Source organism: Amblyomma americanum, chromosome 11 (genome assembly GCF_052857255.1).
Source record: "Amblyomma americanum isolate KBUSLIRL-KWMA chromosome 11, ASM5285725v1, whole genome shotgun sequence".
NCBI classification, from domain to species: domain Eukaryota; kingdom Metazoa; phylum Arthropoda; class Arachnida; order Ixodida; family Ixodidae; genus Amblyomma; species Amblyomma americanum.
In genome coordinates, this window is record NC_135507.1 from 49,001,374 (window position 1) to 49,020,838 (window position 19,465).

Here is a 19,465-nt window from a genome sequence, read left to right on the forward strand (position 1 = left end):
AAAAAAACACGCGCAGAAGAGCGTGCGAACACAAGCACACACACAAGCACACACAAGCACAATTAATCACACAAGAGAGGCACGAAGATTCTGGGTGGGTCCCCGTGCCAAATACGGCTTCAGGCGCAAAACATGGACGATCTCTGGACGGGGCTTTCGACGGGTTCTCTGCTGGGAAAGTTCAGCGTCCGGTTCTACCTCGTAATTAACGTCGCTGACGCGCCGCAAGACTTTGTAGGGACCGAAATAGCGGCAAATGAGTTTTTCGGACAAGCCGCGTCGTCGAACAGGTATCCATACCCAAACCTGGTCGCCGGGATGGTAGGAGACTTGTCTGTGCCGGAGGTTGTATCGCCGCGAGTCTTTGTCTTGTTGCTGGGTGATGTGAATACGGGCTAGCTGACGAGCCTGCTCGGCTTCGTGGGTAAACTCCTCAGCGTCAGCAGAAAGATGGTCATCGGTTGCGCAAGGGAGCATTGCGTCGAGCATCGTCTGAACCTCCCTGCCGTAGAGGAGGCGGAACGGTGTGAAACGGGTCGTCTCTTGAACTGCTGTGTTGTAGGCGAATGTCACGTACGGTATGATCGTATCCCAATTCCTGTGTTGTACATCGACGTACATCGCCAGCATGTCCGCCATAGTCTTATTAAGCCGCTCTGTCAGCCCATTTGCCTGCGGGTGGTAAGCAGTAGTTTTCCGGTGGGTCGTCCCGCTTAGCTGAAAAATTTCGGCCATCATCTGGGAAGTAAATGAGGTTCCTCGGTCGGTAATGACGTAGGTCGGGGCGCCGTGCCGAAGTACGATCTGATGCACGAAGAAATCCGCAACCTCGGACGCTGTGCCACGGGGTAAGGCTTTGGTCTCGGCGTATCGAGTGAGGTAGTCTGTGGCAATGATGATGTACCGGTTGCCACCCGAGGACAAAGGGAACGGACCGAGAAGGTCAATGCCGACCTGATCGAATGGGGCGCGTGGTGGTGCAATAGGTTGGAGGAGTCCCGGAGGCTTGGCGGTCGGGGCCTTACGGCGCTGACATTGCCGACAGCTCTGCACATAGCGTTTGACAACAGTGGCGAGTTTGGGCCAGTAGCACAGCTGGCGGATTCTGGAAAGCGTCCGAGAGTATCCTAAATGGCCAGAGGTTGGTTCGTCATGGCACGCAGAAAGTATTTCCTCCTGAAGTGTTGTCGGCACGACGAGGAGATACGCGCGCGAACTGGAACCAGGGTTCTTCTTATAGAGCACGCCTCGTTGCAGGGAAAACGACGACAGGTGTCGAGAAAAACATTTAGGAACGGTGGCTGGCTGGCCTTCCAAATAATCGATGAGGGGTCGTAGCACTGGATCGGCGCGTTGTTGGGTTGAGAAATCAGAAGAATTGATAGCCCCAAGGAAACTGATGTCGTCGTCCGTGTCGGGGGTTGCGAGTTCGACAGGCGCACGAGAGAGGGTGTCGGCGTCTTCATGCTTATGTCCGGACTTATAAACAATGGTGAGGTCAAACTCCTGCAGGCGAAGGCTCCATCGCGCCAGGCGTCCAGACGGGTCACGCAGGTTGGTCAACCAACACAAGGAGTGGTGGTCAGTGACCACTTTGAAAGGGCGTCCATAAAGATAGGGGCGAAATTTCGCAGCAGCCCAAATAATGGCGAGGCATTCTTTTTCTGTCGTCGAATAGTTCATCTCTGCGCGTGACAGAGCGCGGCTTGCATAAGCGATGACTCGTTCAACGCCATCCTGGCGTTGCACGAGAACCGCGCCGAGGCCGATGTTGCTGGCGTCGGTGTGTATCTCAGTGTCACCTCGCTCATCAAAATGGGCAAGAACGGGCGGCGTTTGAAGTCGCAGGCGGAGCTCGGCGAAAGCCATTTCTTGCTCGTGGGACCAAACAAAAGGTGTGGTGTCACGGGTGAGGCGAGTCAGCGGTTCTGCGAGGTCAGCGAAATTTTCGATAAAACGCCGATAGTAACTGCAGAGCCCTAGGAAGCGCCGAACAGCTTTCTTGTCACGTGGCAGTGGAAATTCCGCAACCGCGGCCAGCTTGTCGGGGTCGGGCTTCACGCCGGCGGCGCTGACGACATGGCCGAGAAATTTCAGCTCCTGGTAACCGAAGTGGCATTTTTGAGGCTTCAATGTCAGGTTAGCTGAACGAAGGGCTTCGAGGACCGTCCGCAGGCGATCAAGGTGTTGACTAAATGAGTCGGCGAAAACCACCACGTCGTCGAGATAGACTAGGCAACACTGCCATTTAAGACCAGAAAGGACAGTGTCCATCATCCGCTGAAATGTGGCAGGCGCAGAACAAAGACCGAAAGGTAGAACTTTAAATTCATAAAGGCCGTCGGGAGTGACAAAGGCCGTCTTCTCACGATCCCGCTCATCGACCTCAATTTGCCAGTAGCCACTTTTTAGGTCGATGGACGAAAAATAACGAGCGCGCCGAAGGCGGTCGAGAGAGTCGTCAATACGTGGCAATGGGTAAACGTCCTTCTTCGTGACTGCATTCAGCTTCCGGTAATCGACGCAGAAACGGAGGGTGCCGTCTTTCTTTTTAACGAGGACGACCGGCGAGGACCATGGGCTGTTGGAAGGCTGAATAACGTCATCTTCGAGCATCTCCTTAACTTGGGACTTAATGACTTCGCGCTCTGTAGACGATACCCGATAGGGGTGTTGACGGATCGGGTGTACGTCATCGTACGTCACGATGTGGTGCTTGGCTATGGTAGTTTGACGCACTTTCGACGAGGAGGCGAAACACTGTCTGAATTCGAGCAATAGTGCACACAGCTGCTCCCGTTGGCTGGTTGACAGCGCGGAGTTGACATCGAGGCTCTCGAGGGGAAAAGGAGGCTGCACTGGTTCTGAGGAGAAGCACTCGGAAACATCGGAGATGCGTTCGATAAAGGCTACGGAAGTGCCGCGAAAAAGATGCCGATGCTCGTGCGAAAAATTGGTAGCAAGTACCTGTGACTGGCCACTGTGAAGATGGATCAGACTGCGGGCCACGCACACGCCTTGCGTCAACAGTAATGACAGGTTGGTTTCGGCGATGGCGTCACCGTCTTGAAATGATTCGCACTCAACCGTAATGAAGGCGCTGGTTCGAGGCGGCAGGGTGACTGTGTCCGTAGAAACTCGAAGTGTCTGGCTTGGTCGCGGCGCGTTGGGGAGGGCGACAGCACTCTCAGTTGAAAACGTGACCTTGTTATCGCGTAGGTCAATAATCGCCCCATATTCACGCAGAAAGTCGACACCTAAGATGAGGTCGCGCGAACAGTTATTCAGAACAAGACAGCAGACGACAAATGTGGACTCCCGGATTTGAACTCGGGCGGTGCACATGCCGAGAGGTGCAATCAAATGACCGCCCGCAGTGCGAACGTGTGTGCCAGCCCATGGCGTGAGAACCTTTTTGAGGACGGCGGCGAGCTGGCTGCTTAAAATCGAATAATCAGCACCAGTATCTAATAACGCTCGAACGTGGCGACCATCCAGCATCACAGGTATGTCTAAGGAAAGCCGCTCACGAGATGCAGGCTCCGGAGAGGATGATCGGGCACAGGCGTCGTTGTCTGCAGGCTGTGCCACCGGTAGTTCGTCGGCGTGGCGTGTGCTTTCTAATGGGGTCAGTGCGTCGGAAGTATCGGAGAATGCGGGCGTCTGAATCGGTGAGGCGCCGTCATGTGTCAGTGTCGATGTGTCGAAGCGAACGGGTACTGCGGACCTCGGAACCGTCGAAGCGTCGTTATGTCGAGGGAGTGTCGCTGTGTCGGAGTGAATGGTGACCGCGGACTTCGGAACCCGCGAGGCGTCGGCATGTCGTGCCCGCGGCGATGGGGGGTCCCCCTCAGAACGACGTCCAGCGAGCCCACCCCCTAAGGTCGCTGGTTGCAGTTTTCCCGCCGTGGGCTGGGCGACCGGCCTTGCGCCGCCCGGGAAAAACTCGCGGTAGAAGGTGAAGGACGACTCCCGGGCGATGGGGATCGAGCCCGCTGGCGACGAGACTGTTGCCAACGTTGGTCTTCAAGAAAATCCGCGACGGCCCTGGGTCGTTCGCCATAGCGGGGTCGAGGAGAATCGGGGGGAAACCCTTCGAGGCCCAGACGGCGGTAGGGGCAGTGCCGATACAGGTGACCTGGTTCCCCGCAGTGAAAGCATAGGGGGCGTCTGTCGGATGTGCGCCACACGTCGGCTTTGCGCGCGGACGGTCGGGGAGCTTCCACGTACTGCAGCACGGGTGCAGGCGGCCCCGGCACTTCAGCAGGAGCCGGAACGAAGGACGCCGGTGCTGGAGCAGGGGACTGCAGGGCTTCGGCGTAGGTGAGACGACGGTCAGGCGCGAAAGGAGGAGGGGATGGACGAGCCTCACCGGCAGGTAAGGACGGCCGGAGCACTTGCTGCACCTCCTCGCGGACAAAGGTCGCCATGGAGCTTTGAGCTGTGGTAGGGGCCCCGTACAGCTGCCGGATTTCTTCGTGCACAATCGACCGTATGAGATCGCGTATCCGGGAGGCATCGGTGCCGTGGAACGGTAACTCGCTGGAAACGGAGGCGGCGGATACGGGTCGATCGTACGCGGATGCTCTTTGCTGAAGAACCCTCTCGATCGTGGAAGACTCAGTGAGGAACTCGGCGACAGTCTTCGGAGGGCTGCGGACAAGGCCGGCAAAAAGTTGCTCCTTGACGCCACGCATGAGATGGCGCAGTTTTTTGTCCTCGGGCATTGCAGGGTCCGCGCGTCTGAAAAGGCGCGTCATGTCCTCGACATACGCTGCAACATTTTCATTGGGCAGCTGAACGCGAGATTGCAGAGCGCGTTCTGCCCGTTCGCGACGATCCGAGCTGCCGTATGTGTCTAGGAGCCGACGCCGGAACTCACTCCAAGAGACCAGCTGATCTTCGCGGTTCTCGAACCAAATCCGAGCGCCGTCCTCCAGGCTAAAGTAGACGTTCCGGAGCTGGGCGGCGTCATCCCACTGGTTGAATGCGGCAACGCGCTCGTAGTGCTGCAACCAGTCTTCCACGTCTTCAAAGATGTCGCCGTGGAAGGACTTCGGGATGCGGGGGTTCTGGAGCGTGAAGTAGGGTGTCGACGCCCCAGGCATTGGGATGCTCAAGGCAGGTTGCTCCGTGGACATACCGGACGGAACAGGCTCGGGGGGTAAGCCTCGAATCCGGCGGCGAGTACGGTGAACAGGCGTCGTGACGGGAATTGGACTGGAGCTCCGACTAACGGTTGGGGTACGGGACATGAGATCGATCCGACCTCCACCAGATTTGTCACGGTGTTGGTGACAAGAGAGGACCTGTTAGAAGGCAGGGCTCGGCAGCACGTCCTTCAGTTGGCGAGACGGCGAACTTCAACGTCTTTCAAAACGAGAGCACCACGAGCGTCGTCTTCTTTCCGAGCGCCACGAACGCCACCTGGCAATATTCCCAAGCGGAAGAAAAAGACGAAACACGAAATAAGTAGTCGGGCACTCGTCGCTTTACAAAGGTTCAGTGAAAAAATCTTGAAAAGGAACTCAAGAATACAGGCAGCGTATCGGCATACTTGCACACCCGCAGTCACTTATTGATTTTGGCGAAAACACACATTTGTTTCGATCCAAGGCTCATATGCTTATATTTGTTGCCGCCCTGTATAAATGGTACACTCATAATTAGAATGCCTAAATATATTCTTGCTACGTAAAAAAAGCAGCGATGAAATTAATTCATTTTCTTTCAAATTGTGCCCCACATGCTTTCGACGGGTGCTACCACTCACAAGCACGTAGAAAGTGGTAACACGAGATTTCTGCACTTCTCAAATGTTCGAAGAGCATGTGTTTTAACATCTGCCTCCGAAGGCACTCCCTTGGTGTCGCTGTGCTCCTAGCTAAACTTCTTCGGGCACCTGACAAGCACAGTGGAACTGGTAGTGCAAATTGTCTACACCTGCTCGCAACAGTCCGGTAAGCAGGTGTTCTAACATCTGCCTGTAACCGAAAACCTTCCTTGGGTATCGTGTGTTCCTCGCTAAACTTCTGTGTGCACCTTACAAACATAGTGCAACTGACAGCGCTAACTTTCGGCACCTGCTCTCAACAATCCTGCGAGCAGGTGTTTTAACATCTGCCTGTAACCAAAAGCGTTATCTGGGTGTCATTGCGTTCCTCGCTAAACTTCTGTGTGCACCTTACAAGCACAGTGGAACTGACAGCGCGAACTTTCGACACCTGCTGTAAACAATCCGGCGAGCAGGTGTTTAAACATCTGTCTGTAACCAAAAGCGTTATCTGGGTGTCATTTCGTTCCTCGCTAAACCTCTGTGTGCACCTGACAGGCATAGTGGAACTGATTGCGCGAACTTTCTGCACCTGCTCTCAACATTGCGACGAGCAGGTGTTTTGGCATCTGCGAGTACACGATGCGGTGCCCTAACACGCACTGGCGACGCGCACCGCCTCGCAGGACTCTCAGCTGCAGCAGCCTACTCTGGGCGAGCAGGTGGTGGTTGACCGGCTGGCTTCGCTATCGGTGTCTTCGCGCTCCGAGAGCCTGCGGCAGGACGTTGCCCAGCTCGAGGTGCAGGTGCGACAGCTGCAGGACACGCTGGACGCCCTGCTCCGCATGCAGCAAAGGTGGGTGCCCCACGCCTCCGCGCACCCGCCAGTGTTCCACGCGGGAACGATTTGCGCGGAGATGCATTACTCTCTATACTGGCAATCAGTTCGTATTTTCTTCAAAAGGTGGCGTGCATGAGCTAAGACATTTTTTTTTTCGGTAACCTGAGCTGAAGGTTACTGAGTTCTGCACACGAAATTAATCGTGGGAGGGAGCAATGAGCTTATGCTGCAACTTGAACACAAAGAGGTGCTTCACCGCCACGCTGCTGTACAAAAGCACATTTGCAATTCATAATACCGAGTCGGTACCTTTGAGTTACTTTACAAAGGAAGACTGGCCAACCATGGTAATGCGAAGGTTCCAGAGCTTCATGCTGAGTTCGGGAATTTCCACACAATTACTACTCAAGGAAGGTGTCATTTGATTGCGCAGGAACCGGTGCTAATTATTATGTGATGACGGATGAGCGTCTTCTAAAGGTAAAGACTTGCACTCGACGGTGGTACCTCTTCCTCATCAAACTCGAGGCCTGCGCAGATGATTTTTTCGCCAGCTGTTCGAATCGTTCGACCATGTGCTTCGTGTATTCCCCTGTCCGTGCCAACAGTAAACGTTGGCCCCTGCCATGATCCGCCTTACAACCGACGGCCGACGCAACTTCAGGCTCTTATCTGGACTCTAAATGTAGGCACATACCTAGCAAGGTTATACATTGCGTCTCACACAGCATGAAACTTGACTGGCAGCTTTAAACTTGGCCATTAGCCTTTTCTATTTGCATACAAATTTGCAAGATTTTCTTCCTTCTCATTGTCCCTCATGATGACCTTTTAATCATTTCCGACAAAGAGTAACAAGACTTGCACACGTACAGTAGTACGTGGTCTTCATCAAACTCGCCTCATGTAAAACTCTTGATTGAGACTAGTTGGTTCATGGTAAAAGTAATATGAAGCTTGGAAGAAGAAAAGGGCTCAATGTCCACTTTACGTCCACTTTTCCCGGCTCTCAGTCAGTGCGAAACGGAAACATTACAGGCATTGTATACTACTATGCACATTAAGCCATTGTCCCGTCTTCGATATCCTAGTTAACAGGACCTCTGTCCTTGCGTCTTCCAGTCTATCAGCCTACATTCTGTTACTCCTTTTTCCTGTCGAAACGTTCCTGTACCACTCAATTAACCGCCTGTGTCTTGGCCACTCCCCCGCACTGGCTATGTGCCAGCATTGTTTGAAGGCAACAACAACAACAACGTCCACTACAGGTTTACTTCTGTATCTTTCCTTATATTGGCTCACACTTCCTATTGTGCGAAATATTCTTACGTTGACGCAAAGTAAACGATTGAGCAAGAAAATCGTGGAAACTTCCGAACAAGCCACAGGCTACAGACACAGGTCAGAAAAGTCAAAATTCGCTTTACATAGCAAACGCGCTACATTTCCAAAATTCTTGGACAAAAATTTTCAATTATTAGAAAATTGTAAAGTACTGTTATGGAAATATTGAAGGTTGTGATTCATTCATCCGATGTGTATCACAGTCTTTTAAAGCGTTTCCATCACTCGCATCGAGCAGTCAAGACAGCCATAGAAAACCAATGGGGAACGCTTTTGACAATAGCAAAAACGTGAATAGAAAAACTACAAGACTGCCCTCCAGAGATCTGCGGTTACATTGATTGTTATAGTTAAAGCTTACAATATATGAAAAAAAATGCGTTCACAAACTCTTTCCCCTTCATAAATGCTTTCGGCCAGAATTCTTGGGTATGTAAAATCAACGGTAAAAGGAGCAAATAAAAAATCAATAACTAGAACACATATTGTGTGCCGCCAAACAGTTCTAGGATGTGAGTTCTAGGATTATGAACTAAATGCTGGCATTCAACGAATGGTTCGATGCACGAATGTCGCTGAAATGGGCATTGAACAAAATAAAATTGGAAGAAATATGTTACAATAAGGCTTTCCCTAAATATTGTGGATATATAAGAAGTTAAAATCCATAATAACACTCCCATGCACGCTGCAATATTCAGGCCGATTGAAGATGCATTTTCGATTTTAAAATCCCTGAACCTGAAAACATAAGGCTGGTCACTACATTCTGTAAGCATACCTATCCCCTGTAGCCAGCGTAAGCCTGCGCGTTGTGGCTATATGGTAGTAACAACATCGGGTACCCAGATAGTTGAAACTATATCCGAACATCATTGCTGGGTATGTGTTTGCCACAGCTTAAGCGGCGCCATCTCCTCCAGCTTCCCAAAAGTTACCTGTGCTGATGACAGAGTGTAACGCTTGTTCTTGATAATGAGCTAAACAGGGCAAGAAAGCATTATCATTTCAAACGACCACAGCTCAATCGCAATTCTTCTCAATCTAAGCAAACTCTTCAGACCGTATCGCGCACCAAAACTTCCACTTTTCGTCTTCAAAGAGGTACACCCTTTGTCAAAAGTCTTAAGGCCACAGAATTCAACGGTAGCGAAATGAAGTTCCTAGAATTCTACGTGTAGCGGATCATTCAAAACACAAGTCAAGCAGGAAGCTTATCTACCGCCAGAAGAAATTTTCTGCTAGGCTTTCAAGGTGATTCGGTCTTTGATAGTGCCGTAAGGTCTCTATTATGCGGCTGAAGAGAAAAGCATTTGGCCTTAAGACTTTTGGCTAAGAATGTTCATCAATAACATCAATAGGTGAACGCTCGAAAAACCAGACATCGCTTTGGCGGCTCGTTCACTCTGCAAGCCTCTTTGTCGGCAGAATCGTGATGATGAAGAAGATGGTGAGGGGATGATAATGATGATGATGATGAATTTTAATGGCGCAAGGGCATCTGTGGCATGCAAAGAGCGCCATGGCGCAAGGTATTTTCTTCTACTCAAGGTGAGGCCAAAGACCCATTTCCTGAGTATTTCACCCTAAACAAGCCGAGCACCAGAACAGGGGAAAGCTTGTACTCATTGTCTAACTTGTAGTACCCGGCGGTACTGGGGATCGAACCCCGCACCTCCCGCATGCGAGCCGGATGCTAAGGCCACTAGGCCACCGCTGCGGTATTGGCTGAGTCGTGCTTCTATTTCAACTTGAAGTCGGCCTTCGTGGCTCATATTGGGTCAGGGCAGCTTACGTCGCCTCCCTGAAAGTGAAATATCAATATGTATCGGTTTGCATATAAGATGCACGCCCGCAACCATATTTTCAGAAAAGCAAAAGAGACGCCATGCACACCCGAAGGACGCATCACTGACCACACAATGGGCGCTCTCTCTGTGGTCTCTTCAGCTTTAATTCTTTTAATTTAATTTCGTTCTTCAGTTTTAATTCACTATAGCATTTAAATCATCCTGCTTATAGAGCTGCAATGACAGCAATGTATCAGCAGCTGTACTACCATTTTGTTCGTGCCCCACGTGACCTAAGTGGGAACTACTCGTCACAGCCATCTTTCTGTCGATGAAACGGAAACGTTGTGAAGAAAAACTTCGATTATAAATTATTTAGCATTCGTAGGTAAATACCACGCGGTGATCCATGTATTATAATGTCTAACGCAACATTTGAACAAATAACACACGAGAGGAAAAATTTCGCGTCTATTTAACAGCTGTCGTTGTAAAAAAAGCGATGGATTTCTGCATGAAACCACAGGACGACCGCGGAATGAAGTAGCTATAGTCTGTCCGCAATGCTTATCTCGTGACAAGTGACACAGAAGTAGAACTGGCTTCGATGTCTATTTTTGTTTTTATTTCTTCCACTGCTGCCCCGAGCCTTCCATTCCGAACTCCCATGCCCATTATCATCGCCTAAAGCGAATATCCGTATTCAGAAAAAAATATAACTGCTTCATATGGTGCAACCTTCCCCTTGTAGCTGCTGCCCGAAGCAATGAATGCCTTCGAAAGGAAATTAGCAAACAAGAATAGAGAAATGAGGGATTCGGTACGATATACATATTGACAAAACTGATAGGCATTGAGACCGCGAAAACCATAGGGTATTGTTTTTTTTTTTTTCAGTTAATGTCTAGACACAAAGTGGTTAGGTTGTTATACCTATGTGTTACATATGAATGGTACTAGACGCAGAGACTGAAAAGCCGTTTTCAGTCGGTGCATTAACAGTTCGAGCAGATTTGAGATTTCAATTAAACTTCCTGTAAGTAAACATGGCAGACTAACAACCTAAAGATTTTCAGTCGCTTTGGTATACAATATTTTCTCATTTTTGAACGGGCACGCTGGAAAGCGAAGTTTGTTCTGTAAGCGTCTTTCAACTGTCATTTTCATTATCTTGTGGATCCCGTGCCATTTCGCCAATTCTGTTAGGCATCAGCTCTCGATGACAACATTTGTGCGTAAAGACCCCTTAATTTGTCTGAAACATAAATTGTCTCGTGTTTGACCCTAAGTGAGGCTGAACCTTGGACCGAATCAGTTCGGAACGGTTCCTCTAATTTGTTTTGGTTCGGGTTCAGTTCCAAGAAGGCAAAATAAAGATATGGGTTTCGTTCGCTTAAGTTTTTGACACAATTCCGTATGGACACTCCGATTGATTGATGCGTTTAGCCAGGCACGATTGTTAATAAGCTGGTTTCAGTATACATTTCTCCTGGCACGAGTTACTAGATCAACCAACTCGTGACCGCGGTGGCGCATTGCACTATGACCCTTTTTCTGGCGACATCCATGGTGGCGTAATGCACGTGTCGGCCATAACCGGCGACAAAAAGAAGCTAAAGCCACACTGTTAAGCTCCAAGGAGGCTACAACGTGACCTTTCGTTCTTCGTACGGATATGACTGGAATCCTACAATATAGCCTCCCGACAGGGTACTGTCTCCCACGTACGAGCAACTGGTCATGCATAATCAATGAATCTAAGCTCGTGTCGGGAATATATAGTCCCCGCCGCCTCAGCGATCAATATTGCGCCATTGATATGGCGTGCTTTTTTGAATAGCCTCCAGGGACACCCCTCCCCATATGTTTCCTTTTGTTTCGTTCTTTTATTGCTTATCTGTCCTCGCCTATGCAAATTAGCCCCGCGGTTTCTCCCCGAAACAAGCCGCCCGTGTCGTGCACTTCAGTTATTTTTGGGCGCCGGACATTAGTATCGCGTGATTGCAGTGTCTGGCACACTTCTCGCCTATGCATATAAAACGTCCAACGCCGACGCGGTCAACACGCGACGGCGCGAAAGCACAAATCGCAGGAGGTAAAAAAGAAGAACGACTCTCTTTAGCCGCCTCGACTGGTTGTGACATTTTCCGCGCCTTTCTGCCCCCCTTCCCCCAAGTTGGCGCCTCCTCGAAGCACACCTGCTCCTATCCGCATTAGGCGTGGGCCTCGACTGAGCAGTGGCTGGGACAAACCTGTGGCCCTTCCGTGGTTGGGCGTCATAAAGGTTGGCTCTTACCCGCCCGTAGCTTGTGACTCTTTTATAAGCAATCGATGGGGCAAACAATAGCGAAGACAGCGAACGAAGCAGATGACTACAGGAAAACGCGCGAGCGCGCGAACGTCGTCTGCATCTTGTCGCCGTCGTCTCCTCCTGCACGCCAGATGAAGCCTTTCCTTCTCTCTATCTTTCTTTTTCTTTCATCCAATCGATAGCGCCATCAGCGCTGCGCGGAAAGGGAGCGAGCGGAGCGTGAGCCAATGGTGGAGGCGGAGCCCTCTCTCTATCTCTTTTGATCCGCCGTACTCTCTCCTGTAATGCACTTCCATTCGCTCTCTAGATTCTCCCTACCCTGCTCATACGATTCTCTTCTTCGCTTCTCGTTCTCTCGGCTCTCCTTTCTCCGTACTCTCCTAAAACGTGCGCTCTCTCTCTCCCTTTCGCTCCTCTCGTCTCGTAATTGCCGCCATCTTTGCTCCTGTGATGGCGCGCCGCGGTGCTTCGGCTGTGACCGGCCGGTGGTCGCGTCCGGACTCCACGAGCGGGATTCCGGACGCCCGGCGATGTGTCGCCTCGCGCTTCGCCGACATCTGATGACCGGCGACAACTCGCGCGACGGCTGCCGCTGACGACGAGTGACACCGCGCGAAGAGGTTTCGCTTCTCCACCGTCCGATAGGGTTGCCCTTTCGCAGCAGCGCAGGTACGTGCGCGCGCTGCGCGTAGGCTTTTATCCGTTGCCCAGGGCGGCTCGGCGGAGCGCTTTTGTGTGTTCCGGCTTTAATCAAATGTTTGTACACTCTGTGGGCGTTTAGAGACGTAGAGGTGTGTGACGTCAATGAGTATATCTGGAGACCGGCCAAGGGCGGTGCATTGGTTGCTGTGGCGTTAACCGCAGCGGCTATCTCTGCGGCTTCGAACGTGTCAGCGGTTTTTGAATGAGCGGTCTTATGCACGGTTAAGCCGGTCATCCCACGCTTGGCTCTACGTTACCGTGAAGCCTAGTTTTAGGCTCATCGAGACAAGGCTGTTTAGGTAGCACTTCTTGTAGTCAAGACTGCTTTTCTGTCGTTACAATTACATTCTATGAGTTTGGCATTCCTAACGGTGCAGGTAAATTTGATTTTAATCATTGTTAAGAAATTAACCTTTTGTGTTTTTTCTCTAGTTGAAACCACTCCCGAGAAGTGAAACCACAGTTCGGTATTTCTTTATTGAACATACTGTTAATACCACTTGGAATTGTTACAGGAGTGGGTTTCACATACGAGAATATACAATATTTATTACCTGCTACTGGTCTCTGTTGTGTGGGGCGCTTCATTCGATTTTACTTCTGTGTGCTTTCGAAAAACAACATGGCTTTTCAATTCCTCTCGAGTTGAAGTAACAACGATGGATGTACTGAAAAACGTAGGCCGCACGAATCGTTTTCAGGATGGGTACCATGGCCATCCAGAAATTTTGTGATTTTGTAATTTAATTTGTTAAAGAGACTGCTTTCGAGCGTAAACAGCGCCGAAGTGGCACTTATTCCCCCTTCCATACCCTTGGCTTAAAAAGTTGTTTCCCTTGCAGGACTGAAAGTAGGCACATTTCTTGTTAAAGGAGGTGGCGGGGCCGGCAGCACATCATTTGTTTGTGCTGTTTCTATCCCTAATAAAAGGCAAAAGGTCACGAAGCCTTCCCTTTGTTCCCACCTTTTTGCGATTCGCCTGTTGTATAAGTTTCTGATTGCGTGTATTGGCACATATCTGTCATATCTTCATATTCCTCTATTCTAACATTTTCTAGAGGTCTAGATAAGTATCATACCTCCTCACTATCCCCTTACAAGTTCACTGTTTATGCTCCGTTGTAAGCAATAAAATATAAAGGGTCAGGTAAAGGAATAAGTCTTGCTAAATTTCGCGAGAGTCCTTGTGCAAACCTTTACTACGGCTGAATGTTGTGAAATAAATTGTTTTAAATGACATTAAGCCTTAGGACGCAACTTCAGACATCTGGTGTGCTTACAAAACTCCGACACAAATGTCAGTTGTCGAAACCTCGTCGAAGCTCACATCAACTGCTGCTTTTTATATCACGTGCCATTCTCGTAGTATCGACATGAACATATTGACTTGACTACTGCCCTTTGTCATCAGCTGACCCGACCACAAGCAGCCGAATCGTTCACAGTTCTTCGAACACTATAAGCACCAACCGAAGCTCGCCGATAAAGGCTGCTTTCTTTTTATGACATAATATACCTATAACCGCTTGTGTTGACCGCGCGGAAATTACAAACTAATACGCTAAAGACGCTCTTCTCAAAAATAGTCCCTGGTTGATCATGTGAGCAAAAGCAGCCCGGCCCATATAAGAACTGCAGGAGAGGGGGGGAATCTCATGAGAAGAGAGAAGTCCGGCGACACAGTTCTCATAAGGGGCACTGGGGATAAATTGCTACTGGCCTGTATCGATTAATTACCGCGTTATAGCGATATAAAAGACTTTACTTTCACTTAACAGGAAGCTTTCATCAGCTATAAAAAGAGCAAGAAGATAAATACTTGTGCTGCCGCCACCAGCCGTTTTCCCAAGCTAGCTTTGGGGACATCAGTGCCATCAAGTCCAGCTTTCATCGACATCACTTTAAATTGTGAGGCAGCTGTGGAATATTGTAAAAGTTTTTTTTATGAACAAATTGGTGGGATTGCTCTAACCTTCCGTTTCGTTGCAATATCTTGCGTTTAAAATTTGCCCTGTTCTCGCACAGAGTTTTTAGTACTGCCATAGAAAACCAATGGCGTGAGTATTTGACATTGTCAGACAACCCCAGAATATTGTAAAATAATGTTATGAACAAGTCGATGGGAAGGGTCTCATCTTCAATGCGTCGCAAAATCTGCCCCTTAAATTTTGTCCTACGTTTGCACCGACTAGTTAGGACTGCTATTTGAAACCAATGGAGGGTGCTTTTGACAACCCCTACAAAAAATTTTTAGACAGGCTATAGACTGTCCATCGACTTCTGTCTATAAAATCTGTAGACTTTCCATACGCAAATCCTTATGAATAGTTAACACAAATTCCATAGACAGTCTATACACAATCTATAGATTTATGGCCTTACACTTCTAGTATACTTTTGTCTGTAGACTATGAATAGACAAAAAATACCCATACAAAGGCAACAGAGCCTATAAACACTCTATAGAGACAGTGATACCATTTTGAGACCGTATTGATAAGGGAATAAATAGCAAAAACTGCAACCGTCCGAAGCGGGATCTGCGGATATATTGATCTTAAGATATGCCAAGCAATTGAGTTCATTAACAATCCTTCGTTAAAAAATGCGCCTGTTCGGAATTTCTGGGAAAACCTCGCGGATCTTTGAGTCCAAAGCACACCGAGATCTACTGCTAGTCGTAGTTGACGGCGTCGTTTTTATCACTAACGTCAATAATGCCGCAAAAGGACATGCCGTTGCACCGAGAGAGAAATCTTATAGCCAGAACTTTGGGGTAGAATCGTCTTTCGTATCACTTTCAGATGGTATGGGCATCACAATACCTAGTCATGAACCATGCTGTTACTGGCGTGCACTGCTTTGATCTAAAATAAGGGAACCTCGCTGCACCTAGGTGAATGCCTATCTCTGTCTCTCTCTCTGTGTGTGTGTGTGTGTGTGTGTGTGTGTGTGTGTGTGTGTGTGTGTGTGTGTGTGTGTGTGTGTGTGTGTGTGTGTGTGTGTGTGTGTGTGTGTGTGTGTGTGTGTGTGTGTGTGTGTGTGTGTGTGTGTGTGTGTGTGTGTGTGTGTGTGTGTGTGTGTGTGTGTGTGTGTGTGTGTGTGTGTGTGTGTGTGTGTGTGTGTGTGTGTGTGTGTGTGTGTGTGTGTGTGTGTGTGTGTGTGTGTGTGTGTGTGTGTGTGTGTGTGTGTGTGTGTGTGTGTGTGTGTGTGTGTGTGTGTGTGTGTGTGTGTGTGTGTGTGTGTGTGTGTGTGTGTGTGTGTGTGTGTGTGTGTGTGTGTGTGTGTGTGTGTGTGTGTGTGTGTGTGTGTGTGTGTGTGTGTGTGTGTGTGTGTGTGTGTGTGTGTGTGTGTGTGTGTGTGTGTGTGTGTGTGTGTGTGTGTGTGTGTGTGTGTGTGTGTGTGTGTGTGTGTGTGTGTGTGTGTGTGTGTGTGTGTGTGTGTGTGTGTGTGTGTGTGTGTGTGTGTGTGTGTGTGTGTGTGTGTGTGTGTGTGTGTGTGTGTGTGTGTGTGTGTGTGTGTGTGTGTGTGTGTGTGTGTGTGTGTGTGTGTGTGTGTGTGTGTGTGTGTGTGTGTGTGTGTGTGTGTGTGTGTGTGTGTGTGTGTGTGTGTGTGTGTCATGCGGTCAATGAGTATTCGTGCAGCGAGAAAACGTTTGGTTAGGTCCTGCCTCCTTGCGGTCTCCTCGTTCCATGAGACAGCTAACATAACCTTCTCGCATTCAACAATCCAGCTCAAATACCCTCCTGGTTTAGTTTGCATAAGGTGGAGATAAGAATTTGTGTTCGTGCAGAAAACCGTCCTGTCTGCCACTTAACGTTACCAGTAATGTTAATGAAATCAAGAAAGCCCCGAAGAAAATAATAAATAGTCCTGGCCGGGAGAAAGTCAGGAGAGAGAAGATTTGGGGAATTTGCCTCCTCAGTGTGACCGTGGCCGGTCTATGGCAATTCCGAATGGATGCCGTTCGGAGAGGTATTTTTCCTCCAGAAGTGTTTCTCCAACCGATGATGATAATTACCATGATGCTCATTAAGTATCGCCTCTTCAAAGGCCTACCGCGTTCTCCACGAGAACGACAAAGATGCCTACCTCATTTGCAGAAAGATGTTTTCAATAACAATTATTCCGATGCTATACCAGTCCTTTCCTAATGCATAAAGCTCTAAAGGGGAGCTTGTGTCTGTAGATGCACGTTGAGATTCCCTTTTTCGTGTTTTCATGCGTGTGCCCATTGGCCTTTTTTTTCAGGAGCCTGGAATCAAGCCTTTACAACAAGGCCAATGAACTCCAGGAGGACATTAGTATGAAAAGGTTTGATCTCCATGTGGCACAGATTCACCTCGCAGCTGTCAAGGCCCAGGTAAGCTGCCCAGCTACGCTTGCTTTATTTTACCGCACACACAATGGAGTTGTAAATTTGTCAAGTTGAAAGACACTGAATTAATATTAGCCTGTATGATGTTCTGTAAGCTCACATGTGAGTATTTGATCTCCCAAATTATTTACTTTATTTATTTATTTGTTTTATTTATTTATAAAACACAAAAATAACGAACACATTTGGCGTCCGGGGCGAATTTAGGGGTCGGCCTTGGAGGGGGTGGTCTGAGGGGGGGGGGGGGGGGGTTCTTATTTGAACGTGTATTCCTTCCAAGTTTTTTAGCCGAAAAATAGGATTCGGGATGGTTTTTCTATATAAAATTTCTCGCTTGAGGGGAGTGTCTGGCGATCAGTGGCTGCTCAAGCCGTGCACAGTGGGAACTAGTGGCGGGGGCAGTAATATCTCTCATGCCATTCGTCCACACCTTAACAGTTTTTATCATTGCACTTCACTCCAATAGTTTTGTTTTTTGCAATATTTTTTCCTGAATTTTTTCCTCAGAGTATCGCTGTCGTGTAGAAAGCAGGCGTTGACGTCACTCTTTCTGGAGAAATTTAGGTTTCGCTTCTTAACGAAAAAGTAGAGCTCTGATCGAAACGCATCACCTACTGCCAGGAGAGCGTGGAGTGTGCGACCTGGCGGACATAAAACACTTTCCCTCATAAATGCGATAATTTTTTTTGCGCGAAGTGCACTAAACATCTCCTAACAATAGCGAATTTAGAGTTTTTCTGACAAGTTCACGGCGCATAAAATTGTCTTGAGTTTCCCTTTCACCGGCTTCGCAGAGGATATTCACGGCGGAACTGTAGAACCCCTTGTCAGAAAACGCGGCCTTAAAGAGCTCAGTTAGTACAAAGCAGAATTTTCCAGGATTAATTATGGTAACGACTGAGTAGGGGACTTCACAGATCGAATGGCTGAAAATTTTTCGATCGAAAAACACAACAGAGTTTTTTGTTGTTCCAACAGAATTTCCTGTAGTATTTTGGAACCTGACGACAGAATACCTGATAGTGGTAACAGGATTTTCTGTAGTATTTTGCAGTCCTCTGTCGTAACGACAGAGCTAGTTCTGTTGCCACAACAGAGAGCTTCGAAGTGCTACATAAAAACCTGCCGTAACAACAAGACAACAAAAATGGTAGGGTTTTAACGTATTTAAACCAAGCAGACGTGAGAAAGCATGTGTTTAGCACGGTTGGCTCATGACTCATGCTTTGCTGGGTCGTTGGCACGTCTGTCGACGATGTTATACTCAGGTTAAGCTATGATCGAGGTTAAGTCGATCTGATCTATTCGCGCCGCAGATGGATGTTGATGAAGACGACGACGTGCAATGCACAGCGCGAGAGTGTATTGCAGTCTAACACCTGGCGTGATCGTCTGCGGCGATAACATTGTGCTCCCGTGCAGTGGCCAGCGAAGCTGATCTGTTCACGCCACCTCGGGTTTGAATCTCACTCGCGACAATATTGATTCAACGTCAAGGTGAAGGCTTCAGCGATGAGTCTTCTTTTGCAGCTTTGGTCATGAAGTGGAGCTTTCGCTCTAAAGCTTTTTTCGTATTTTGAGACCGGCTCTACCGTATTTTTGGAATCGGAACTGTGAGGAAGAAGACAAAGCTACGGCCGCAAGTGGGAAAAAGATTCGCAAATTTGATCAGTTCTAGCAGAAATAGGGGTTGGAGGTAAACAAGAAAGGCTGTTTCGGTGAGGCACATCATAAAATATTTTGTGAAAAAATATATTGCACTTTAAATAGTTCGTATGTAAACTAAATCGGAAAGGGATCAGGTTAGCTTGATATTAGACACACTAGAAGTTGGGTTGTAAGCGGATAAGATGTACCAGGCGGCTTTATTCTGGAGGGACTCGAAGCGGTTAATCAAGATATGAAACTAAGATTTTAAATTGAGAAAGCGCATTCTGCCTTTGCTCTAAATATATGGTTTTGTAGGCAATGAGTTTAGGGTTGATGCTAATAGAAAGTTATTATTGATGGAGAAAACACAAAGTGCGGCTATTCGTTGTAATACGTTGTCGATATGGGCGTCCCAAGATGCAGTGGGACGTAGATACATTCCCAAGTAATGAGGCACTGATCTGGCCCTCTGCAGTAAGCGTCCACAGACGTTCTGAGAGTCGAAAGCGTCATGTGCATGTTTGTAATCGTATTATTGCCCGTCAGTCACTCACCATAACCATTACTTTTAAAGGCAATTTTGCAGACACTTCCTGTCTGATATACGATCATTATCGTGCTAAACGAGAGCACTCACTGTCATCTTGCTGGATTGTGCGCATGCGCAGGTCGTATG

General features: G+C 48.6%; 1 protein-coding gene across 6 annotated transcripts in view; it reads left to right on the plus strand.

The window, feature by feature from the left end:
• Stacl (SH3 and cysteine-rich domain-containing protein) overlaps positions 1–19,465 on the plus strand; it is a 348,123-nt gene that overhangs the window by 284,557 nt on the left and 44,101 nt on the right. For all 6 annotated transcript variants that reach the window (XM_077644121.1, XM_077644119.1, XM_077644120.1 and 3 more), the window contains 2 exons: positions 6,460–6,629; positions 17,013–17,124. In XM_077644121.1, coding sequence (XP_077500247.1) covers positions 6,460–6,629; positions 17,013–17,124 — 282 coding nt within the window. The remainder of the gene's footprint in view (positions 1–6,459; positions 6,630–17,012; positions 17,125–19,465) is intronic.